Source organism: Folsomia candida, unplaced genomic scaffold, assembly GCF_002217175.1.
Source record: "Folsomia candida strain VU population unplaced genomic scaffold, ASM221717v1 Fcan01_Sc001, whole genome shotgun sequence".
Classification (NCBI taxonomy): domain Eukaryota; kingdom Metazoa; phylum Arthropoda; class Collembola; order Entomobryomorpha; family Isotomidae; genus Folsomia; species Folsomia candida.
The window spans coordinates 6,470,069-6,497,348 of NW_019091193.1; the positions used below are offsets into that span (position 1 = coordinate 6,470,069).

At 37.8% G+C, this 27,280-nt stretch overlaps 1 protein-coding gene and 1 long non-coding RNA gene across 4 annotated transcripts; one reads left to right on the forward strand and one right to left on the reverse strand.

Annotated features, from left to right (window-relative positions):
- Positions 1-8,406: 8,406 nt before the first annotated feature.
- LOC110862044 (tyrosine-protein kinase Dnt) lies at positions 8,407-24,481 on the reverse strand. Of its 2 annotated transcripts, none has more exons than XM_022111196.2 (7): positions 24,252-24,481; positions 11,438-11,580; positions 10,057-10,303; positions 9,581-9,980; positions 9,109-9,516; positions 8,868-9,036; positions 8,407-8,796 (listed from the first exon to the last, which is right to left on the reverse strand). In XM_022111196.2, the coding sequence occupies exons 1-7, from the start codon at positions 24,355-24,357 to the stop codon at positions 8,551-8,553; spliced, it is 1,719 nt and encodes a 572-aa protein (XP_021966888.1). In that variant the 5' UTR covers positions 24,358-24,481; the 3' UTR covers positions 8,407-8,550. The 2 variants fall into 2 exon arrangements, with proteins under 2 accessions (XP_021966888.1, XP_035713264.1); XM_035857371.1 differs by lacking the exon at positions 24,252-24,481 and adding an exon at positions 17,143-17,343.
- On the forward strand, positions 23,604-27,249 carry LOC118437889. Of its 2 annotated transcripts, none has more exons than XR_004836462.1 (3): positions 23,604-23,727; positions 26,804-27,046; positions 27,108-27,249. It is a non-coding gene; the product is annotated as an uncharacterized LOC118437889 (long non-coding RNA). The 2 variants fall into 2 exon arrangements; XR_004836460.1 differs by lacking the exon at positions 23,604-23,727 and adding an exon at positions 26,681-26,737.
- Positions 27,250-27,280: the final 31 nt, after the last annotated feature.

A 27,280-nucleotide genomic window follows, 5' to 3' on the forward strand; every position in this document is an offset into this window, starting at 1 on the left:
TAATAATTCTGAATCAAGTATCATAACGGACCATCCATAAATTATGTCAGGCGATAGGGATGATGGAGGATCAAAGGTTGCAATCATATAGTGCGTATGTGACACACGGGGGTCTAAAAATTCGCGTGACATAGACATAATTTATGGATGCCCTTTAACAAGAATTGTGCAGAGTTGTGTGCGTGTGTGTTACCAGTTGAACTTGGCGTTTGATTGCACACATCCCTCACATTATTCAAGCTAACGTCACCTAGCGGCAGTTTGGGCACTATGTTGCATTTTTCGTTTCTAGAGGGCGTTTAGAGGGATTAAACGGGATTGTGGCACGTGGCCTTGCCATCTTGGTTTGCCACGCTGATTACATCCCTTAGAGTCGTGACTGAACGTTTTTCGTGGTCGCAAATATGTACATACATATGCAAATATGTATATATGTATGTACGTACATACTAACATAATATACATAATAATACGTATTTGTCACTGCATAAATGTCTCCATATATGTCCGTTACATATTTGTTACCATGTCTCTTCTGTGTTTGTGTAATTTTAATTGTAGCGTGTCATTTCTCGATTAAAGTTTTTGTTATTTTTATGCTCTAATTTACTGTGAAGATGGAAGCTTTCGGCAGTCAGATAACAAGACTGAACCAAAATAGGTGTCAATGGATTCGCCTCAACAAGTCCATCGAGGTTCTTGAAGGGATCAAAGGTTATCTCAGCGTAGATGACGCCGAGATGGGGTTCGAGTACGGTCGTGCAAATATGCCACCCATTTGCATGAAACACATCGTAAATGGAAAGAACAAGTGCAACGAGGACCACAACCCCGATAACCTCCCACACTCCTATGCAACATGCATGCTAGAGCATCCGACTTCAGGCAGTTTGTACCAGCGACACCTTTACCAGGAGAATTAGTCAAGGTAATCAATTAGCAAGCGGGGGAACTATATTAAAGTATTACCAATTATCACGAATTCGTTTACCTACCAAAATAAATATTTCAAACATGTGTTATGTTTGCACACCGCAATTAACCATGAAACTATAAAATTTAGGCTAACATATGAATCGTTTTTAATCATTACAGCACAACGTGGACATTAAAAAGGATGCACATGGATTGTGGGTTCGAACTGGAAGTCGAGCTACGACTCAAAGCACGAAATCTCCAGCTACACCTCGTCCAATTATTGCTCCAGCTAAGAAAATTGAAGGACTCTTGAAGTCTCAAGATATAGCTCAACTGCCGTCAGAATCAAAGTTGATTATGGATGCAATAGCCACCCTCGCCGAACTTCGGGGAACTAGCTACGCAAAGATTGAGCAATTAGTGTTGCAGAATTACCACTTCAAACTCAACTTCGAATCAATTTGCAGACTAGTGAGACGCGGACTAGTACTACAAACCCATGGATCTGAGACCTCCAAGGCATACAAACTAGTCGAAAAACCCGAAAAACCTCCCAACAAATCCAGACATGATCATGGCAGCAGTGAAAGCAGCCCATGGAACATCTACCAAGGAAACCATGAAATCCTTCATTATTGACAAGCACAAGGTTGACTGGAGTAAATTTGGAAAAAATTTCAACCACAATATCGGCATACTAGTTAAAATGAAAAAATTAATTGCCTCGACAAACGGGTATATTTTAAACACAAAATAACGTGTGGAAAACATGCCCGATAATGATGCACCTAAAGATACGGAACTACCCGCTGACACCCTATTGTCCCATAATGCTTCGATTTTTTTTGACACGTTACAATTGTCACAATTGTCACCACTGCTTAATTTTATATGAGGATTTACTAAGCTTTAATTTCTTTGTAAATAGTAAGATTTGTTAAGGTTTTGTTTCTTTGTAAATATTAGAATAATTAGTTTTTAGAATTGTGTGAATGTGTGTGAATGGCCGTGGATGTGGAAGTAAGTTGGACCGCGTATTTTTTCAAAATTTCATTCTAATTTATAAGTAGGCTAAAATCAAAATTTTTTACTTCGAATAACGGTTGGGAGGTGAGGGTGGGTGGGCATTCCTTGGTGTACCTCAGATTGGTCCAATACTCTGATTTCAGTGTAATCCCACTATCATCAGAGTATGGGGCCAACGTTATACCTGTACCAAGGCCACATCCAATGCGGTCCACTTCCCCCTGCGTTCAGTAGGCCCACGTTTCGGCCTTTACGTACCTAGCGGAAACAAAGGGATGCTGTGCTGACCGTCGGCTGGCGCTTGGGGTAGGAGTTAGTGGGCCATGTATGAATGACTTAGTTATAGTTAGTTAATTAGTTATGGTTAGTGTTAGTTTAGGTTATCCCTTTTTTATCCTCGTTGGATGCCAACCTAATACAGCGTACTAATTTTTTACAAAGATTTACTTCAAAATCGATTACATCATGTCTTTATTATTATCACAATGATTATTCTTATATACATAATTATACGGTCGTTCAACTTGTCAAATAAACTGCTGTCCAGATTCCTAATATGTAGGAATGTTTGTATTCTTGAGTTGGAATGTGTAGATTGCATTGTTTGACAGTCTGCATTTAAGATGCAGATTAAACGCAATTTGCATAGGTATTGCAGTTGAAGAATGCAAATCAATGTTGTTTGCATTGAACAGTGAAAGCGATGGCAGGTATGCGCTGCATCACTGCCAAACGTTGCAAACTCATCTTAAGTAGATTGAGTTGTCCAGTTTGTAGTTTGCTAAACAGGTAGAAATGGTAGAATTTAAGGTATACATGTATTTGTTCCAATGTTGAACAAACAATGATATTTTGTACATACCTAAGTTGCAAATCGACTTATTTTTAGTTGGAAAATGGAATGTACTAGTTAGCATACACGGGCGCTGTTCCGTCCGACCTGCAGTATAAAGTCACCCACGGACCAGAGCCCGCGTAACGCCCATTTAATATTTTTGTAACAAATGGTTGTTCTGCCGCAAGAGTGAATCGCAAGTCTCACATTACCTCAAATGAGGAATTGAAATTATTAGTATCAAGTTACCCATTAAGTTTTGTATCAGTTTACCCATAAGTAATTAATATATCACATTCCCCCATATTAACTACCAATAATAGTTTCATGCAAGTCTGTATGTACTAATGAATTAACCCAGAAATAAACCAGTTACTATTAATTTAAAATTAACCAATTGAAGTTGGCTACGAATCATTTACACAACCATAGAGCTTTGTGCTAGAATTTGGTGCACAGTAATTAAAGTTACGCTACCCTCTACATACACACACTCATAATAAACTAATGTGAATTTACAACTCACGCACCTCCTAGGAATTTTCTTACGATTAAAAACAACTATGCAGTTAAATAAAATTGAATACCTGCCCTTTGACATACATATGCATATAAGTGAATGTCGTATATACGGGTACTATAGTACCCGACGCATGTGGAAATTTTTATCCTCTGACGCAGCCACGTAACTAACCTACCTGAAACTAGTAAAATATTCAATTTGAACAAGAGAATATCCTGCTCAAGACCTTCAAATGACTATTTACAATGCATTACTAACCCTTGTCAATGTTGTCAACTATAGGTACTTTAGAGTCAGGTGATGCAAAATAATAATAATTACCATATTTCTGAATGACGAACTTTACTACGAATTTAATAAGTTGATACGAAGAAAAAAAATATTAGTCAGCAAAGGAAATCATTCACTTGCAATGTTTTCGTCATGTTTACATACAATTAAAATTTTATTTGATAAAATAAGGTTTATCCAACATCAGGAGGGAAAAGGAATATCCGGTTGGTCTGGAGGGATTCTCTTATGCAATTAAGTGTTAAATTTGAAAGTTTTATTTATGAAAATTTGGACATTGCAATGTCAGACTCTGTATATTTTTCGACTTTTATTTGAATCACTGAATTCTTCCTCCCCTATCACGACCGTAACATACTTATGTACTTATGCATATTGTTACAGAATTAATGCATCGTATTATAGTTAATCATGCATACTCCTGAAAACGTTAAACTATGCATCTCCCTCGGTACCGTATTTTGAGGTTTTCAGTACCGAAAGTGTTCCATTTTACTCAGAATTATCCAGAGTTGGACAATACGCCAACGTCATATACGTAGTCTGCTGGCGGCGTTTCGTCTTTTTCTTACGATTAGTTCTGCAAGCAATTTTGTAATCTATTGTGTTTTTGGGAGAGATCTTTGACAAGCTGTAAGCAATTTTGAACAAGTAATGAAAATTACAACTTGTAATTTACAAGACGAATAAATTTTAAAATTTCAATGTGCTATAAAGTCTGACACACTGTTTATAGGAGAATGATTACTGTAATGTACAAACTCTACCAAATCATGAAATTTTTATTACATAATTCACCAGGGAAAGCCAGTCAAAAAGGTCGAAATCACTCGTCTGGACGACCAATTTGCGAATTGAACGATTACTCACAATGGAGGTCTCCCAACGTATGCTCACAGATTTGGACCAAATTAGCGTCAATCGATCACAAATATAATTAGAATGAAATTTGCAAATGGAACTATCTGCCAATGCGCAGGTTTGGCGGAGATATTTGCATCCAAAACGGGAAAAATGCGCAGCAAATTTGGAAAATGACAAGTTTGCCAGCCTTTGGGGTGTGTTTTCTCCTCTTTTTATGCAAATATCTCCGCCAAACCTGCGCATTGGCAGATAGTTCCATTGACAAATTTCACTCTAATTATATTTGTGATCGATTGACGCAAGTTTGGTCCAAATCTGTGAACACACGTTGGGAGACCTCCATTGTCAGTAAAGTTTATTGGAAATTACTGGCGGAAATAGGTGATGTGCGTCCCACGTATCGACGGCCCCCGGTCCTCTGACTTTGTTGGATATATATTTTTCACTTATGGTCAATTATGAATAAAATAATTTCTAAACAATTGAAGAAATAATAGCAAACCCAATTTACTGCCGAAATTTTAAAGAGTTAATCTGTAAAACTTTAACTTTCAGCTTATTTTAGGGTCACCTTGCAGCAAGGTTTTTGCAGTTGAGGATTTGCTTTAGAGATTAATTAGATGCTATTAGGTTATGCGATGCTAATATAGGAACTTGCCCATTCGCTATGAATTTTGCACATCTTCGCAAGTTTCGCACTAAATGTTTTTTAAAGGGTTTGTCTTTCAAGCTGGTCAAAGAATAATCTGGGTTAGACATTTAGATTTTTGGTTTGTGCCCCCATTGTATGGGGTGTTCCATAAGTATCCGGAATTTTTGAATTCGCTCATATAAAATAAAGTAACAAAGTTATTTAAACACAGTTTAAGTCAGAAGTAGACAAGGGCTGAAACTAATTATTTTTTGCTTCAAATAGTTCATGCACCCCCTTCCGCCCAAACTGTAGAAGCTTTTGTCAGACGCTCCAAAAAGTGCTTCGCCACTGTTTTGAGCTACCTTTTTTGCCAGTATTGACCACACCTTGTGAAATAAGTTCAAAATTTTGGCTGAAGTTTTTCGACTATGATATTCTTTACTGGATAAAGACAGAAATTCTTCAATGGTTCTTGTATGGGGCAAATTTGGGAACGTTGTTCACCTCTCCCATGTTAATTGCATTTGATCCGTTTTCAGGCAGAACGTGATAATTTTGCCTAGATTTATTTTCAAGTTTTGTTTATATGGTTTTCTTGAAGCTGGGAGAGTTGAACTATGTGAGAATAAAATCATTTTGATGATCTTGGCTGTAAATCGTATTGTACGGGACGTCCAATTTTGATGACTTCAGGTCGAGTCGTTTTTCCCTCATCCGGTTTGATACTTTTATTTTACTCTCCACTGTATTTGTAAGTTTGTAAAACCTTATAGGATTTAATGTCCAAGTTGTAAGCTTTAAAACGATGTATTATCTTAGGTGATAACTTTAAGTACTGAATCGAATTACGCTCCTACAGTGCAAATTTCTATTTTTCTAAGGTGAGGTAAAAAACTATGGTTACATTTACACCTTAGTATGCATTCACCCCCCCCCCCCCTTCTAAAACCTTGACCGCCTCCTACAGCCAAGGGGGTGCGTTTTAGAGACAAAAATAAAGAGAGCAAAAAATCAATTACGGACATAATCTAGTGCTATTGAAAGGGATTTTTCGATATGAGGTCCTAGAAAAAAGTTTTGATGGTGGTGAATGGTTGCGTTTCGCAATTTAAGTACCAAGGAGACTACCTACATAGTTGGGTATCTAAATTTATGAAAGATCGCCCCCACTTTACTATAAGGGGAAACAAGAATTGGGTCGATTGGTTGAGAAACCAGCGACTTTTCCCTATAACGAAAATTTCCGAGTGGTTGCTATATAGTAACTATATAGTTACACGCTCGCCATGGAGTAATTTATACTCTTAGCCCGTGCCCGGACTTATGGGACCGTCATGTCCGTCCGTTAACACGACAATTTTACCATATGCATATCGGACAAAGCTAGGAAACGAGTTCGATGGTGGGAGAAATCGGTCAAATGGTTGACCCGTGGGGGTTATGTAAGTGAATGGGGTGCTATGCACCAGATTTAAAATTATTATACAAAGCTGAAATTTGGTACATAGGTTGATAATGGTTTCTAATGAAATAATATGAAGTAAAATTGTAAAATTTTCATCTTGACGGACCATAGGGGATGACCCATACCGATTTTTGAAACTCATCCAATCGAATTGTAATTTGGTACAGCGTTTTCTAGTCGCACCTAATGGAAGAATATGAACTGAAATTGGGAAAATTTTTGTGTGGAGGGACCCTTTGAAGTCACCCATACCTTTTAGAAATTGTCACAAATGGTTTTCTAAGTCGAAGAGCAAATTTGAGTCGGTTAGGAATATCGGAACTGACACCTATCAACTGGCACTTTTAAAAAATTGGCCACGATATGCGCAAGACTAACAGTGTAAATGTTTCGTTGCAAATAGCGTGTAATAGTGGTTACATTCTATATTTGCTTTTAAAATTCAAACCTAAAAAAGAATTAAATAAAATATAGCTTCAAAAAGTAAAAATTCTAAGGTGAGGGAGTGCACTAAAAAGTATTAAACAAGCTCCCTCCGCCACCCAGATAATTTTACTTCGCCTGGGCTGTCTGTCGCATGCAAAATATCGACAATAATGTTTCGGCGTAAGAATTAATTTCTTGATCCAAAGTTAACTTTTGAATTGGTTAATATCCAGATCAACATTGCTGGGTGGTATGGGTATCATTATTATTATTAGCAATTATGATAATTTGGTACTAATTAACATATGGTTCATCCGTCCCTAAATATTTATTAATTATTTGTATAACTAGCTCGACATCGTGCTCGTTGTACTGATAAACCAATATTTTAAACTATATTATAAACTATATTATATTAAACGATATTATATAGTATACAATGCAAGACCACCATTGTTTTTAGATTTGTTAGGTGACTCTATGAGCGACTTTTTTATGACCTGCATATTTTTATTTACAACAGATATTTTGCATGCGACAGACAGCCCAGGCGAAGTAAAATTATCTGGGTGGCGGAGGGAGCTTGTTTAATACTTTTTAGTGCACTCCCTCACCTTAGAATTTTTACTTTTTGAAGCTATATTTTATTACGAATCTTATCACTTTGGGTGCTGCCACACGAATGGGCTGACCAGATATTTTTTTGTGAATATCAATTTTTGGTAGCTAATACCTCAGTAGTGTATAACAAATTTTCGGTTTCTGAATTATTTTGTTTTTAAAGTTGCTACAGCCCAATTTCTTGGAGCGAGTAACCACTTTTTCGAGGTAGTGGCGGACAGCTTTTGCGAGTTGCTCCAGGGTTTTTGACCCCATTTTGGAACGGTAAGAGATATCGACTTCTGGTTTTCGGATTTTGGTAGATGGATGTATGTGCTACACGAATTCGGTCATTTCGAATTTGGGGCAACCTGATATCCCATAGATATATGCGATTGAAAAAAATCCGGATACTTATGGAACACTCCATAAATAGATTTGCATAAAAAACTAAAAATTGAAAATTATACATTAAAACTCCACATTTCTAAATTCGTAAAATAAGCCCCCAAATTTGGCTCACGTATCGGCCCCGAATCTATAGTGTTGGGAATTTGAAATAAATTTACGTTTTGAGTAAGAATTTAAACTAGCAAATAAACGTAACCCCGAGAAATGAAAGTTTAGATTTGTATACAGTTTTTCGTGCTCAGAGGACCCAAAATGTATTTTTAATTTACTAGGGCTTTGATAGAGGGACATACATACAGATACTTCCGTTTTGAACTCATGCTATTTATTTTGATCCATATGATTGAAATGTTCTGTAATGAAATCTATGTTCCCTCAATATGCTTAAATTAATGCTCGACAAGTCACAAACATTATCGACTTCACACTGATTAGTATTTATTTTACCGTATGAAAATATTCCGTATAAAACACAACTTAACAATTTACACGATAAACTACACAAGATTGTTGTATGGTGATCTTATTGCATGGAAACATATGTACACATTTAAGACCTATACTATCCGCCTCATTAAAATCTTCACCAGACCATCTCTGAGCCCCGACAAGTTCCTCCCATCACAAGCCCACCCCCAACAATTATCTATAACGGCTCCCCACACACCATCTTCGCAATTTTCTGGCTGGGGAAGGCGAAACCCAGCCTGAAGATAAGAGAACAATTCTGTAATCGAAACTTCCGAGTACGGCTGAATTTTTGAAGAGGTGTACATTTCCCAGAATAATATTCCCAGTGACCACTGCAAGATAAATTTGAATTTCATTCTTACTGCAACCACCAAGATTACCACATAAATTAATAATTACTCACCACGTCACCACTAATACTATTCCTTTCCTGCAAAATGCCTTCCGGTCCAACCCATCGTAATGCTCTCAAATCTCCACAGTTGTCATGGCAATAATCTTCTGGAAACAAATCCTTTGCGAGACTCCCATCCGATAATTTTGCCACCAAAACGCCACCACAATTTACAACCCTATAATTTAATTACAATTAAATTATATCCATTTATCTACTTCCTTATCTAGAATGGCAATGTTTTACTCACCCGACACATCTTGCCCCCAAATCTCCATGAACGACACCCTCCCCATGGAGAAAGGTCAACCCATCTACCACACCCAAACCCAGCCCCAGAAAATCTAACCCCTCCAAATTGTCCAGGTTCCACAGGAACGATTTCAAATTCCACCAATTAAACTCTGGTAAATCGTAAATTACAAATTCTGTCCCCATCTCGACCGGTGGCGTGGTAGCGATGAGATGGAGAATGTTGGGATGTTGTTTCTGCGTAGAAAATCCTGCGAGGAGTAATGATTTCTGCAAATGAGAAGGTGTCGCTTCCATCACGGTTTTTACGAGGATTGGTTTTTCAGAATTGTTTCCTTGGATAGTCGCTTTGTAAACGAGACCGTACGTTCCTTCTTGGATAAGCGTTTGGAGTCGAATTTTGTGCCTGTCGATAAATTTTTTTGTTAATTTTCTGACATTTTGGATTGTTGGATGAGTATGTAATTTACCTCGGAACAATTTTGGAATTTCCATAATTGTCAGTTCTATAATAGTCCAGACAGTTGACATAGTCTGGAATTACGGTGGCCATTCCGACACTGGAATAAACGTGATCCTCCTTGTACAAACTTGATGTTGAAGTGTTGGACGATTTCGTTGTTGTGGTTGTTGTCGAGGTACCAACAATGATGTGATTTTTCTGATTCGTCCCACATTTTCGAATCCATGCCATCCCCAAAACCACTACGAAAACCACGCCGACGCCAATGACACAGCCGACTATCAAGTATATTAGACCTGGTTCGGTAAAATTCTCCATTTTGTGTTCATCCACCATGGAAATTGAGGTTTTCTGTGGGTGTGGTTTCTTCTGGCGTTTTGTAGAAGTGGGAACTTTTGGGGCGGTTTCTATAAAGAAAATATATTAATATTTTAAATGCCTGCTTAATCATGGATTAAGTTTCATAAATGAATAGGAACTAACCCTTCACTCCCTCCAAACATATTTTCTTCCTCTTTAACAAAATACTGGTAATTTGGCTGGGGTCCGTTGCAGTGGTAACGTTGATTGCAAGCTCCAATATAACTTCGGCAGTTTTTAACCCGCTACATGGGATATAGATTGAAAATGTGGTGGGTGTGGTGGGAATAAATCCGGTGAGTGGAATTGAGGGGGTGGGGATTGGGAGGATTGTTGAGGAAGACGTAGTCGTTGATAAGGTGTAGGCCGGCTGTGAAAATAATATCATTCAATTAATTTCTAATTTAATTTAATTCATTTTTTTATACAAAAATCATAATATTTTCAAAAACATTAAAGCTATGAATAAATTTCATTTTTCTTATTCATAATTTCATTTCCCACGGAAATTGAATACATTAATAATTTGATATCAATAAGTATCCTCTCAATAAATCCATCAATCAAAATCTCGCCAACGGAAAATGTGTCTTTGCATTTCCTAGCATAATTAATTAACAAAAAAACACCTCGTTGCCAGTAAGACAAGATCCAAATGCTTGAAACATTTTAATCTGAAAACACCGACAAAAAATGCAGCACCGATAAAATCTACTGTCAAACTTGAAACTTTGACGCTTCCACATTCCAAACACCCATCATCTTTCGGGTGTCTAATAAGTAAGTAAGCACATAAAAAAGCTCGTTTCCTTTCCATCAGTAGGATCGTTTTTTAAAAGAGATCTGCATAAACATCTTCTCGATTTTTTTACTTCAGTGTTTGTTTGGAGGGATTTCATACTTGAATGATTTTATTCAGCAATAAAGATGGCAACATAAATTAAATCTTGCCCACAAATATAAGTATGGCAACAATTATGCTTAATTTATGCAAACACACTGGAGATTTAAACGACTCAATTTTTTAATCCTTTTTTTATTGCCTTTGTGGAGAGTGATCTTTTCAAGATGTGTTACTTAATTGGGAAGAGAGTGCTTAGTGCTTAAATCTGTTATTGGTGGCCAAATGGCAGCCTGTGTGCCGATGGATTTCGAGTGGTCGTCTCTGCTTTTCAGTCTCGAGGATTAAAACCCAACTGCTTTTGTCGCTATACAAATCCTTAAGACGGCTTTTGTCGTAAAAAACACACCACGACGACAAGGGTGCAATTGAATAAAATAAAATTGAGAAAGGGCGTCAGAGAAATTAGATAAAATCTTAAAAATATCTACGACGTGACCGGTTTATTGAGTCTTCGTAACCACACTGACAAGTGACGTTCCGTCTCAAGTTTTACTTTCCTACGTGTCAATTTAATATTCTAAAAGTGTTGCGATGTCAATCAATTGAATTAAACGGGTATAAAACTTGAAACCATGACAACATAAAATTAAAATTACTCACCCCCCTCTTCCCCCCTACCGGACTTGGCACCCCGTCCCAACTGAACTTCAACTCGGTTACGTTCACCTTCAGAGGGACGACGAAATTGAGCGCGTACGTGTTTGGAACTCCTTCTCGAACATAGTACAATTCCTTTGTGAGACCTGAAAAAAAATTAGGACAGAAAAAAATTAGGAAAAAATGTTGACATAAATTCCAACCAGATTCATTAGCCGGTTTTATCTGTGAACGGGTTGTCACTGGAGATACAATGGTGATGGGTGTCTCCTGGCTACTGTCTTTATTTCGCCTGTGACGTGCACATATTTCTTACGATAATGGCTTTGTGAGTAGACTTTAGTAAAACAGAGTGAAAAGTTTTTTTTACGGAAAAGTTTCCGAAATGGGGTGAATTGGATTATGATTTATTTTATGGAACTGCTACATAGGATGCGATGCGTTGCTATGGGGACTACGTATTTCCAATAATTATCGATCCCATTTGCACCCTAATATTCACCTCGTCAAAGTTGTCACCAGACGCTGAGCGAGTGCAGTTTAGCAGCAGCTGTTTAAATAGAATTATTTGCTTAAGGAAAGGGGAGGGGGTTTTGAGAGGGTGACAAAATATGAGGGTGGATGGGATGAAGTGTAGATTTTTGCAGGAGAAATTGTGAATAATGTGACAATTTTTGGGGTAAATTTTGTCACTTGCTGGGAGGAAATTTTGAGAAATTTTGAGAAATTTTTCAAAAGCGGTAGACGACATTATGCTTCTTTTCTGTGAGTCTACGTTTTTTTCTAATCTATCCAAACCATCTGCTCTTCTGGTCTTTTCCATCCCAAAAATTCCACAACTAGCTCATTCCGTTCATTCACAAAATTCCATACAAAAGTCAAACCCAGGCTTAAATTGACAGCTTGGTTATTGCCCAGGATTATTTTTAGGGATTGTTAAATGTTTCAGTCTGGCGATATTTTTGCGGGGTGTGAAAATCTGGGGAGGAAACAGTAAACTCCAGGCAAAAGATTTGCAGTTAAAGTTGTGTAGCTTCTGGGCCAATTAGTGTAATTTTTAATGCAGACGTTAAAAATTTACGAGGGATGCAACTTTGTAGAAAAACAGCCAAATTTTTTACGGATATTTTCTGGAAAAGTACAATCTTGAGCGATGAAAATATATCTGCTTATTTATGCACCCTTCTCATATAACCTCTCGTCATGGGTCAAAAAATCAATTGCTCGGAAAATTGGGTCGAAAAATTTCTGAACTAGAAACAAAGATCAATCACTGTTTTCCACCCTTCACCACCAACCACTCACAATATACGATAATTTGAATCTAAATACTCCGAGTTTGAAACATTTTCAATAGAAACATAAATAAATATGATCCTTGTCAATAGTTCACTCCCGTGAATGATTACTTGATGTAAGGCTCGTTTGTAAGTATATTTTATGGCGCAGTTGTGGTGATCAGTTGGATTGGTTAAAATTTCTAGAAATTCCTGCGTTTAAATTATTCACAAAGTGGAATTGGCAATGAATTTAAATTCCTGTGCATAATTTAGAGGATTAATTATCAGAGGGATAAGTGGATGGGGAGGGAGCATGATTGGATACTTGGCATCCAGATAATGAATAATTTGACGGGTAGAGATAGTAAATATCAGAAGGGGTGTGGATTCTACCGAATTTCATTATAAAATTGCCTTCAAGTTGTGATGGCAAACATACTATCCCAATCTCTCCAAAGTTGTCGCCCCACACCGGAATTTTAAAGTGCATAATCACCCCACCAGCAAAATTACACCCGCTCTAGCACCCTTCCCTTAGCATGGAACCTCTAAATTTTCCCGTTGCCATGACCACCCGTCGAAGATCTCTCGGATCCCCCTTTTGTAAATAATGATCCCAAAATGTATGCAAATACAACTTCCGAAATGCATTATTTACTGAAACACAATCAGCGATCCATTGTCAGCTCACAAATGTTCGGGAATCGACCAAACGAAAAAGAAAAACTGCAATTTTATTCTCAGTCTGAAAAAACATCTAAAAGATGAATTGAATTATGAACCTTCTGTTATAATCGAATATATTATTTAGGTCATTCAGCATGACAGAAACTCTTCAAAAATCATACACCCCCCATGGGCACGTTGCACCATAAAGCATTAAATTGTGACAATGCTCAAACATCCGACCCTCTCGGAAAACGACCCACACGGGCCCAATATATTTTTGCTGGTCCGATATTCTCATTATTTTCTCTGAGTCATGGCAGAATTGTCACTCGTACAAAGCAAGGAGTACTTCATTCATTCCTGGATAAACTGTGTTGCACTCCACCAAAACCGTCCACAGAGGATACGATTGCATAATTAATGTTTGAGATTCAATTGAGTAAGAGACGTGCGAGGGGAGAGTGTATGATTATCAAGTGTTTCGTTGCCACTGGTTACGCAATTGGTAAATAAAAATATCCGCTAATTATCCTACATATCTTTGCAGCCTAATTATATCCATCCAGCGGCAGAAGGGTGACAGTGATTAAATGAGATTTTTTTGCTGATTAGACAGACTTTGGGAGAGAGAGATAAGGAAAACGTCATGGTGACAGAGTTCTAAGATTCTTGGGATTTATGTAATAGGAAAATGTTAAAATGTGTGGTCGGAGCAAGTAAATATGTATAAGCTTCCTTATCATTATACTCCATACTTTAAGTGACCATGAATAATGCCCCCTTTGTTCGGCATGATTTCATGGTTTGTCCCATGAATTTGCACGCTTTAAGTCAAACAGTTTATAACAGATCAATCAATTTTTGGAGAGAGAGAAAGACATCCAAGTGACATCCGCACCACACAGGACGAATTTCAGGGAAGAAAACGTTATTTGACAGATTGTCAATAAATTTGGGAAAATCTCGATATAAAATCAGACCTCAAGACTCCCTGAAGGGAGGAAGGGACTCTTCAAGTCTCATCTTGAAAGGAACAAAGGACGCAACGTAGATATTTCCCAGGCTGTACGTTTCAAGAGGCAGCGCATAGAATACAACAATGCGCAGGTTGAGAGAGTGGGAAGGTAAAGAATTCATTTCTATGAAAATATTTCCTGTTCAACAATGTTACTCGTAGATAAATTCATTCCTACTTTTCCATTCCACAAAGGCGTGAGGAGTGACTCACTAGCAGAGAGATCAACACGACAAGACCAAGAACACAATTGACTCTGCTGCTGGATCGTGGTTACATAAAATGTAAGCACATCTGTCAGTAGAGGATTTGGTGGACCCTCTCTCTTTCTCTCTACGAATATATATACATTACTTCCCATTAATTATGTCCCTTTATTCTGTCCTATCACTACTGACCAGTTGTTTGTTGGGATGGATTTTCTCTAAAATTCTACTGCCGAGATTTACGATTAATTTCCTTCCCGTCTTTTACTCGCTGCGGCCATTTCTCCATTTCCGATTTTATCATGAAATGCAACTCTGCTTTTGGGGACACGCAACCCCACCGCCGCCTCGAGAGATCGAGTGACAAATACCTCTCTTCACTCCCCCCTCCTCTCTCCTTGAAAAAGAAGATACTACAAATTTCTGACAATTGAGAATGAGTAAGTCGGTTGGGATTTGAGAGACAGATAATGGGAATGTAAAGTGGGAGAGAGTGAGTGAGTGAGGGATGAGAGGTACACATCTTATCTGTCGGGTGAGGAGGGTGGAAATTTTGGTAATTTTATTTGTATATATTTTTCATCTTTTTCTAGACCACACAAAAAAACTCCACCCACTCCACGCAAAAAAATCGGGTAGACATCTCCAACAAAAGTGTCTAGGAATTTCACTACGAACGCTCTCCGGGGACACTAAAAAACCGATTCTGCTTAAAGACTGCACTGATTAATGGGGAAGTAGAGAGAGTACATACGCCGTTTTTTTGGCTCGTTGCTATGGAGATATTTTCCAAAAGTTGCTGGTTTTACTCACATTTCTGAAAAAGTATTATTTCACAATTGTATTTGAAACATGTTGTAAATATAAAACAAATCCTCCAATTTGCCAACTTTTCCCCACACACAGCTCGTTCCTCTCTCGCTTGACAAGATTTACAAACAAAGTGAAAGTGGAAACAAACTTATACATTTTTAAAGGAGAATTTGCAACGCAATTTGTTCACGTCGGATTAACTCCCGAGGTGAGGAAAAAAAACTCCTAAAAGCGGCTTTTACATTTACAGGAAAAGTTTAACTTTTACTTGCCACACGATCTGTAGGAAATGAAGTCGTGTGTATGTAAGTCTTCATCCTGGATAGCAATTTCCCAACCTATTTTTTAATCCTCTCCCGAAAACTGTCCACCCACCAAATCCACTCAAAATATCCAATTAGCAACAACTCACTCTTGTCTCGTCATTCTTATTAAAAACAGTTTGGAGTCATGCCTCGTCATCGGGTGAAATAAAATAGCGCACCAAAAGAGGAAATAATTTCCATTGGTAGCCTGGCAGGTGATGAATTATCATAATAATTATGACAAATCCTTATCTCAATGATAACAACTCCGGATAAATTAAGTGTACACAGAAACCTCGTAATACAGACATTTATTAAGACATCTTTATTACGCATGCAGTCCACTCGGTTTTACTCTCTTGGGCATTTTTTGCCACCACCATCATCTCGCCACAGTTGGACACAAATATATTTTCTCCGAGACTGCCTGCTCCGTCTTTGGAGGCAACATCTTCATAAAAACTCATTCGTATTCTATCCCAACTGCTTCTTAAACTTGGTCTTGGAGTCACATAATTTCACGTTTTCTCCTTACTCGCATAACCATGGGGGGTCATCGCTTTTATTGTGCAGAGAGCTGAGTAATGGGTTGCTCAGCTAAAAATACTATGCACATACGCGATCTGAAAATCTCCATGGCTACCAGAAATATTTTTTTTTGAGAGGAAGACTCGGAAATTTGTTGGCGTAATACGATTTCTATTATCGTAATTGAAACGTATGGAGATTGGAGGGATAAAATTGAAGTAAAAAAGTAACAAGTCCCACATCAACCACACGTTACGTTACGAGACCCTTTTGGCTCATTTATAATTTTGACAAGTTTATTTAACTTGTATTTTTCTTATAACAACCTCTAACCAGACCGAGACCGAGAAATAGTACGCGTAGAAACACACGCCCTTTTTGTATCCTTAAAACCTTGGTGTTTGTTTTTCTTGTTAGATTCTGTGGGGGAACATCTGCTGAAGGTTGTGGTGGAAATGCATATGTAAATATGAGGTAAATTGAATTATAGGTAATTATTTAGAACCACGTATGATTAATGAAGGATTAGTTGTCAGGGGAATTATGATCATTATTATGGTTTGAGTTGTTTATATAATGGAGCACAGTTTTTTTTGTATGGTTGAGAAGATCAAATTTCATAAAATTTCATGAAATGGTGGATGTTGAATAATGAGAAAATCCAACCTTTCAAATCGTATTAAAAAAGGAACCTCTTGAAAAGATTAGGGAAAGAAAGAGATTCAGATAACAACCGCAAAATGAGGTTGAAAATAAATCCTGGATTATCACACCCTTAAATTTCTGAAGGGTGAGAGAAAGATAAATAAATAATGAACAAATTTCTTATTTATCCTAAATATATTTAGAGATATTTAATTATTAAGTATAAATAACCATTTTAAAATCTCACCCAAAATCCGTTTAACTTCATCTCCGTTCATCCAAAAATTAAAATTTCCCCCAGAACTTGCAATCAATACGAACAAAATTACGAGAAACTTGTACATTTTCAAGACCAATAATAAACCGAACAACTTTTCACATTTCGAAACAGAACCTCTCACGACCAGTGTTTATCCAGTGTTGCGTCGAGGAAAGTGCGTACCCAACTGAGATCTGGGTTTTCGGGATGGTGTGGGTTTTATTAAGAGAAAATAATGGATGAAAATCCCATTCGCGTCTTACAGGGTTGGGAGAGAGAGTAGATTTTCGTAACTTTGTGCGTTAAGAGGAGATCATATTTTTACCTTGGTTATTGCCATCTTGAAGATACGACATTTATTGTCTTGAATTTTTTCCCCATTTTTTAACATGGATGGTATGGTTTTCATAAGGTTATTGTCGTCGTTACGGAAATTCCAGGACCAGGAAACGACCCAAGTATGAAGTAACCGGACACCGGGACACACTCCCCAGTTCAGTTCTCCCATAAACCATCAAATTGTCATCATCTCCTCCTTTCCTCGTCTTGACTTTGTTTCTCGAGAGCATACCAAGAGACACATGTCCCACTGAACTCACACTCTAACTGACCCACAATCTCCACCCACCTCCCCTCTGGCAGCAAAATCCCATCAATTTCCTCCAGTCCATCTGGATTCCATGTTAGCCCTGATGACAGATCATTATGTGTGTGTTTAAGAAGGAAGAGAATAAGGAGACGCTGTTGACACATGTTGCATAATTTTTGGTGATCGTGGTCTTGTGGGTGTGGGGAGTGATTAATGGCGTGGTGTTTGTTCAACGAGTGTAATGTTTCTCGTGGAATTTTTGTAAAGGAAGAAAGTTTTGGTATTCATACATATATAATTTGACTCTTTAAAAATCATGACGTATAAATTGTACGTATTTTAGAAAAAGGTTGTTAATGGCAGGATTCAAAATTAAATGTGATTAGGAAATCACTGGAGAATCAATATGACAGCCGGAGCATCTCTTTACGACAATATTTTCCTCCATATTGTCTCAACATGTCACACTAACTCAACTTTGATCAAAAATCCAACTTCCGCAAAAAGTAGAAACCTGCCTGCTGCAAAACCGATTAGTGTTTTTCATCCTGAACCATTTGCCATTAAGACGAGCGAATAAATCCAAGCAGATTGAAAGTTTATGGAATTTATCCAACTGGCAACCAATTAATCACTCTGTGTGAAAATGTTTGTTTATTTTTATTCGCAAATTCGTATCTCTTTTGACGAACAGATTGTATGGCAGGTTGGTTTTTTGTTGCATGAAAAGTCATAAACGCCTGTGAAATTCGATTCCATCGTAATTCTCTCCCCACGCGTCTCTGGAGGGTGTGTGGAATGTTGTGTTAGTTTGGTGAGAGAATTTTTAGGAGATTCCTGGATCATTTTCCAATTTTAAAAACAAATTTTCCTCGTAGCTCAAACTTTTTAAGTCATCGATGGAAAAGGATAGAAACCTGGTTGAGACATTTATGACCGATTTTCAGGTTCATTAGTGTCATCGGTTTTGGATTATGATTTATCTTCATGGCAGCATTTGTGTATGATTAGTGTAGAGTTTTTTATGAGGAAATGCTTAGCTAATTAGCAAGGTTGAGCATGTATGAACAAAAAATTCAACATCGTTATGAAAATGATTAAGTATTTTCAGCCTTAAAATTATCCATGAATAAAAACCAATAGGAACTTTTTTCCTTTAATAAGAGTTACGTATGCATCACTGCCGCTAATTTTGGAACCACGTCGTCTGTACGCTACGTGATCCCACGGGACTAACAACCTCTCAATCAAATTTCTCACTGAAAATCGCATTGTCCGTCAAAAATTGATTATGTATACCTACAGATCAATCACTTATTTACATTCTGGCCATAAATCAATTACAAATCCATAGCAATATCTATTTGTAATTCTTGATAAGATGCGAGCGGACATTGATATGTACATTGATCAAATGATGATGGTAAGTTGCTCGACCAAATTTCTATAGTACTTGGCATTTTCTATTAACAAAAAATCTAGCAGGACAACACGATGAAATAAACCATATTTCCACAAATGTTGCAATCCAACTAGAATAACTACGTACTACAAAACCCACAGCCCGACCATCTGCTCGTCCAAAATGCCTACTTCATTCATTTACAGTTCATTCACAAAATTCCACAAAGTCAACTTGACAGCTTTGTTATTGCAGTACAAATAGTATTTTCCGGCGTTGTGTGCAAGAGTATTTTTTGCAGGACTAGAGCAGAAGCCACTGCATAAATCACTTAATCACGTTTGATAAAACAATCTACTCGCTAATTGATGCGAATTTAAAGTGAAATTAATGCGTTTCTTCTAAATAGATGCGTAGATACGTATTTAGTTCGTAGATAAATGCATCCGTCACACAAATATATCTGCTCAACTTATCCAACCACCCTCCCCTCTGAGTGAGTTCAAGGGTCAAAATCCAATTGCTCAGAAAATCAGGTCATATTTTTGAACCTAACGCAAGATCAATCATTCCCAGACCCTTCACCACCACGAGACCAGTACGGGAAGAAAAATAAGTATAATTTCAATCTGCTCCGAATTACATACTCGTATTTTCCATGGGAACGGAAAAAGTGGAACCCTTTCCCATATATCATTTTGGCAGCGTCGTCACTCCCATTATGAGAAAGGGGTAAAATCCTTTATGGTATAACTTATAACCTGAAATTACGATCCCCACAACCGAGTGTATGGAATTGAGCTACAGAAATTCCACCCAGCGCTTAAATTAATGTCATTGAATTTAAATTCCTTTGCATAATTAAGCAGAATAATTGGTACGGTTGGATTGGATAATTTGGCAGAAATAGTTGTGGATTAAAAGAGGGTGTAGATTACATTATAAAATTCTTTAATCACCTTGACAACCAAGCCATCCTCTTAACATTGAGTATACTTACACGTAAAATCTAAATATTTTCAACTCTTCGCCCCACCAAGGTTCAAATCACACCGGAATTTCGAGCATAATCACCCCACCAGCACCCCAAAGTTGGTCCTCTCACCCTCTCGAAATATTTCCCAATCTGTACGTATGCCCACCCGCTGCTCATCCCCTCTCGAAATAACGAGGCTAGACGAAAATATGTAAATACATCAACTTCCGAAATGCATTTTGAGAATAGACAATCAACGAGCCATTGTCACGTTTAAAATCGACCAAACTCACACTCAGCGAGCACAAACGGCCTTCCATTAATCTCATTAAGAATCCAATCCACTTCTTTTGAATGGGAAACTGTTACTATTCATACGTAACCATGGCAACTATAGGAACCAACATTGCTCAAAAATCATAAACCCCCCGTGGATGGAAAGGCCATAAAATGTGACGAGACACACACCACCCGACGTACGCACTGTACCCACAGAAAAATGACGATGAGGACCAAATGGATTTTTGCCCTTGTTATTATTCTCTGAGTCATTTTCACGACGATCCAGAAGCCATTGTCAGCCAGATAAACCACTCTGGCACTCACACTACTCTACCAAAACCGTCCGCAGAGAATATGATTGCATAATTAATGGTGGAGATTCAATTGAGTTGAAGATTGCGAGGGGGAGTTTATATTTAGTTGAGTTATACAGTTAGTGGAAAATCTAGTAAATGTTAAACAGGGGGAGAAGAAAAAATCCCCCACTAATTGTCCCGCATTCCATCCTCTCACGTCTAATTATTGCTCTGGTGACAGTGATTAAATGGAAACGGGCATGGAAAATGTCATCATGACGGAATTTTCTGTTATTATTTGGGGAAAGTGTTGGTATAAATATGCTCCTCCTCGTCAGTAGTAAATGAGCTTGACTAAAGTGACGAGATTTGTTCCGGGTGATTTTCCCAAAAACCAGACCGAATCGATTTTCCCCGCTTATAAACACAGTAAACAGTTAATTTAACAATGCTCTTTTCTTGTTTAGGAGGAACGTTTTAAGTACCACCGCACAGGGCGAATTTTAACGAATATTTATTTTCCGTTTGACAAATTGTCAATAAAGTGAGAAATGAAAAATCTTAAACTATGAACCCCTGCTGGAACTATGTGAAAGGGACCCTTCTTCTTGAAGGAATAAAGAAAATCTCTCAATCTCATCTTGAGACCTTGCTTTGTAAAATGTAACAATGGGGATTTCTACCCTTAGGAGACGGAGAAACGACACTTCTTGCCTAACAATTTTAGTCCCTCGCATTCATTTCAACCCAGTGAAAAGTTCTACTTATAACAAGGCGTGAGGAACGAATGAATGAGTCATTCCGGCGAGATCAACACTTTACTTTTGACAAGAGGGATGACAATTGACTTAAATAAGCAGGAGCAGCAGCACATCTGCCACTGAGGAGCTGTGAATACGTGCTCTTCAAAATCTCTACCCTGGCTGGACATTAATTGTGCATGTTGCTTTATCTCCGTCCTCTTGTGCAACCCGTGATTGACCAATTGTTGGCATTTCTTTTCCGAAATTCTCTGCCATTCGAGATTTACGATGCAGTTCCTTCCTGGCTTTTCTCCATTTCCGATAAACGGTGCGGCACGCGCTTTTGCTCCATCATCAGCAATGCCCCCAATGCATGCATCCCCTCGATCTCGGGATTGCGTTGCCTTGCCTCGAGAGATAAAGTGACAAATACTCGAGAAAAGTGATACAATTGAGAATGAGTAACTCTTGGTGGGTTGGGATTTGAGATAATAATGGGAATATAAGTAAAGTGTGAGAGGGTGAGGGTTAGTGGGATGGAAATTTGTATGGCTCCTTACTTCATAGCATATTTATCCGTACATATCTACCACACCCCCTGAAAAGGCAGGAAAAAAATATCGCAAAAAATAATGACAACCACGACGACGACGAAAACTGTTTCCATTTCCAGCCAAATTCTGCTCAAAACGAGGAGCACATTCCTCACTCTGCGGGGATTCTAAAAAACTGACGGACTTTTTAAACTCTGTACATTTCTGATTAATGGAAGAGCTGAAGGAGCCTGGTTTTCTTGGAGGTATACACAATTTTGTGGAGGATTTTGTAATATAATTTTGACATGAATTTTAATACTGTGGATTTTCTCTTATTAGAAACTTTCTCCGTATTTACTAATCCCCAACTTTTCCCGATAAATCACACGCTTCTGACAAGGTTTATAAAACTTGAGAGTCTAAAAAACTCATAAATTTAAGACACCCCAAAATTTGTTAGGCAATGTATTCATGGCGGATTAAAGGTATCGTACAAGTCATTTCAGGTATCTGTTCATTCTTCTCTCGACATACGCAGCAGTAACGTTCCTATTCCAACAAGACATCATTATTGCCTCCAATTTCGAATTTTTTATCCCAAAAACGTAACCACCCACTCACCCCGGCAAACAACCCAATTAGCAACAACTCACTCAACTGGCGACTCTCCCATCTGTCAGTTTTAAAAAAAGAGTGTAATAAAGAGTCACGCATCACCATAACAAGGCAATGATAATAATAATCATCATCATCCCCCATATGAAAAGGAATACAAAGTCATGTCTCTTTTTTTCTTTTTGTTAAGTACACAAAATATTATTCATCCAAGTCCAGGTGATGAATTGTAATTATGACAAATTCCAACATTTCCTCGACTACCGGATAACACAAACTTCAAGTCGCTGCCATTAGTTGGACACATCTTTTCTTTACTACACACTTACTACGGAGTCAAACTGTCAGTCGCCGCGGAACGGTGGGAACATGGGGATGATAATTTCCAGCCCCTTAAAACCAGGACCTCCTATCCACTCCATGTCAAAAAGCCCTTCCCACGTACCAAATTAAAGCCCCAACTGCCCCCACAGCTTCCGCGGCCCTTGCATCCGTGCATTTTTTGCCACTATCTCCAAACCCAACGAGGCGTCCCGGTCGGACACAAATATTCCCTTTGAACAGCAAACGTCTCAACTTTGTTACGTACCATTTGTAACTTCTCAGCAACAACATCTTAATAAAATTCTCATTCGTATTCTCTCCAACTGCTTCTTCCAAGTCACATTATTTCACGTTTTCTCCTCACTTCCTTAACCATGGGGGGTTATCTCGCATTGTTAATGGTTGGATTGCTCACCCAACTAAAAATAAATATACTACTCCTTAAATCTCCATAGGAAAATATGAAGGAGAAGATCAACTAATAAATTTGTCTGGACTAATGCATGCTCTTCTCTGACCAAAATGTGGCATGTATCGTAATTGAAATGTTACCATGGAGATTGAAAGATATGCAATGGTAGTAAACCTCCAAGAGAGGAAAAAAGGAACGAGTCAAGTCCACCCAGACGGACCCTTTCCTCATTTATAACTTTTGACAAGTTTATTTAACTTGTTTCACCCTTCGAAGACCTACAAAAAAGTAACCAGAGGAGAAACACGCCCTTTGTATCGTTAAAAATTTTGTGTTTATTTTTCTTATTGTGTTTCGTGTGTGTGTGTTTAGCGAGCATCTGCCGTGGAGTGGAGTGGGTAAGCAGATATCGAAATTAATCGAATTATATGGAGGTATGCACATGTATGTGCATACGGGAAAGGTGTACGAGGTGATTGAGGGGAGATGATTAATCACGAGGTGGAGAGAACAACAACAGTTGTAGCAATTATTATAATTGATTTATGTTGTTTGTTAAACAAAGTTTGTTTAATGGAAATATTTCGGTGGGTGGTGTTAAAAAACGATTAATTTTATAGGAATTTTCACAAGTGAACGTCAAGCTTTCAACTCTTTCTTTATGTAAAACTTTTGCTGGAGAGATAACGAATTGAAATGCATAAGAACCGCAAACGGAGGTTTGAACTAAATCCAGTAGGATTATCACTCTCTCGTCGGGAAGAGTGAAAAAGTAAAGAAAATGTTTTTCTATGATTTTTCACACAAGTTTTAAAGCAAATTTTTAATGGATGACAAATGACAAACTTTAAAAATTATATGTAGCAATGCAATATCAACTTATTAACTAATTAAAATTTTGAGAATATTTATGAAATCTCACCCAAAATCCGTTTAACTTCGTCTCCATTCATCCAAAAATTGAAATTTCCTTGGGCACTTACAACCACCAGCACAAGGAGGAACACAATTGGCAGAAATTTCTCCATTTCTTCAAAAGTTTAAAACGTTTCAGGGTTTTTACATGATTTTTGTAACAACACTTCACTCTGAAAATGTGCAGGAGCGTCTTTGTTGTGTTGCTTTGAGAGAGGTTTGTCTGAGACTGGGTGCTCGTGATGGGAAAGGCGAGGGTTTAACGAGAGAGAAGTGGAGGGTGAATTCTGGCATGAGATGTTGATGATGGGATGTGTTGAAGCTCGAAAAGTGGCTGATGTAGCCGGAAGGTTTGTGTCTATCGGGCCAAGAGATCAGTTCAGTGGGTGGAATCAGGCTCGGGCTGTTGAACTTGAATCGTGCAGATTATGAACTTTTTGTTCCTTGAAATGGTACCACAACCACAAGATTTTTTGTTGGTTTTGAATTCTGTAAGTTGAATTGTCTTATTACATTCTTGCATTGTCTGCTTAATTGGATAGAGACGTGATGTAATTTTTGGCCAAGTTAGAGATACTGAAAGTGGAAATTGTAAATCTCCAAATACCCCAAAGAAAATAAACCATTAGGAAACGATTCGGTCTAGAATGTCTCTCCCTCCAGTAACCGGACACTCTTCCTTGTCACCCGTAAACCATCAAATTGTCATCATCCTCCTCCTTCCCTTCCTTGTCCCGGAACTTTGTTTCTCTTTGAGAGCACATGTCCTACTACTGCAAACCCAAGTAGCTGACCCATGCACCAGTCTCAAAAAAGTACTCCATCAATTTTAGAAAACTTCATCTGGATGCTCTATGCAAACGCTGATGACACATTGGGAAGGGTTTTGAGTAAAGTATGACTCAAATTTAGATTCAAGTAAATATGTGTAGAAGGTGATGTTTCATAACTTTTGTGGGTGTGGTAAATAATTGATTGGTTAGTTTTAGTGAACAATCGTTTGCATAATATCTAATTATAGGAAATTATATGAATTTAAGTAGAAATTAAAATTATCAATCGTTTTTGCAAATCAAATTTTAATGTGGAATTGTTGATATTGATTGAGTTTTGGAGTGTACAAGCATATCATTATTTTTAAACAATGATAGACAATTAAATTCAAATTTATGGCATCATCTTCCAATTGAATCACACAGCCAGAATACAAAAAATACTTATTCGTAAATATCTATGTACATGTAACCTTGGAAAGGATTAAAAGTTTATTTAAAAATCTTGTAGATTCACAATGTTAACATTTTACACCACTTTAAAAATCAATCTCAATCCGTCACTAAAACAAGAGTCTTCTAATTCTTGGAGAAAAATATTTTGTTGCATTGTCTCAACATGAAAAAACTGCACTTCTTTTAATCAAAATCGTACCCTAAAACCGAAATAAAACCCCCACCACTCGGAAATGTACCATCAGGAGACGGCCCCTCTCTCACTTATTTAGCTCCCTCTGCAAAACCCATTAACCTTTTTCCACCATTAACCTATCCAGTATCACGAGAATAAATCCACACGCACACATTTATCCAGCTGCCATCAATTAATCACTCTCGGAAAGTGTTTATTTATTTTTATTCGCAAAATTCGAATTCACGGAAATTCTCCAACTTGACAAACAAATTGTTCCTCTCGTGGCACATTTTTTCCTCAAAAAGTCGTAAATGCCTGCGACGGTTGTTTTCCTCGTAATTCTCTCGGATGCTGCGTGTGTGTGGAATGTTATTTTTGTGAAGCCCACGAGAATTCCTTCTCCCATGGAAAAATGTGCACAGATTTAAAAAATAATTTTACATCGTAACTTGTACTTTTTTCTCAAGAGAGTAAATAAAGGTCACAGAACGTAAATAATATTTGAGACATTTATGACCGATTTTCAGCCTCATTACTGTCATCAGTTTAGGATTATGATTTATCGTCATATTTATGAGGAGGAAAGGAAGGAAATTGTTATCAGGGAATGTTTAGCTAATTAGCAAGATATCGAGAAATGATTATCGGTTAGGGAATGATTAATTGTTTTTAGTTGATAAATATCTTCATGAAAAAAAACGACCGATTAATTTAGTTTTATCGATTTTATTAATAAAATCTTTGTCCCCGATTTTCCTGTCCTTCACTGAAACAAATTAAATACCTGCAAAAGTAATAAGCTCTCAATCACGACTCTCTGTTTAACGCAACAAATTCCAATTTCATTGTCCATCAAAAATCTGACACTGTCCGACAGATCAATCTTTGTGAAATTCAATCCCCTAAATATTTGCTTTAGCTGGGATGAATCAATCTCAATAATCTCCATTCTTTCTTTCTTGTCATGGTTGTCATGCCAACAAAACGGATTGTCCGAAGGTATTTTTATCTTAGTATTCAATTATCATGAGGGGGAGTCGGTGGTTTGCTGTTGTGGTAATTTTACTGTGGGGGCGTATTGTTTGGGTAAATTATATTACAATATTTTGTATAAAACTTGATTAAAGTTTGACTTTGAAAATTAATCCTAAGGTAACTGCTCAACAAACACCTCCACCGATAACAAATTGTAACCATCCCGAGATTGTGGCACACAACGACAAATTTTCACATTCGTATTGTTTCCATACGTGCGGCTTCTTGGAAGCGATGACGGTGACGAATACGACGCCATTGTTGAACTTTCTCAGCAACGGGCAACCCTTTGGGGATGCAGCGGAGGGGTATTGTGCGCCAGGGGGACATTGCGTCTGCCAAGCGGCCTGTCCTCTGAGCGTGAGTTTAATTATTTCAGCATTTAATTATACAAGAAATTAATTTTATTTAAGAATTACAGGTCCCCCGGCAAGAAACGACGCCAGACAGGATTCTTTGTCCTATTGACCCCACTTCGCTGAACCCGATCCCTTCTCCAACCACCATAACTAATTGCGTGTCCACCTGCGCCACTCAATGTGTTGGGGGTCAGCCCCGAGTTTGCAGGGAAGTCGAACTTCTAGGAAATAATCG

Coding starts and splice junctions, on each gene's coding strand:
- LOC110862044 (XM_022111196.2), bottom strand. CDS start 24,357: ATGGAGAAATTTCTGCCAATTGTGTTCCTCCTTGTGCTGGTGGTTGTA. Junction 9,981..10,056: donor ATGTTTGGAGGGAGTGAAGG/GTTAGTTCCTAT, acceptor TTTTCTTTATAG/AAACCGCCCCAAAAGTTCCC. Junction 9,517..9,580: donor AATTCCAAAATTGTTCCGAG/GTAAATTACATA, acceptor ATTTATCGACAG/GCACAAAATTCGACTCCAAA.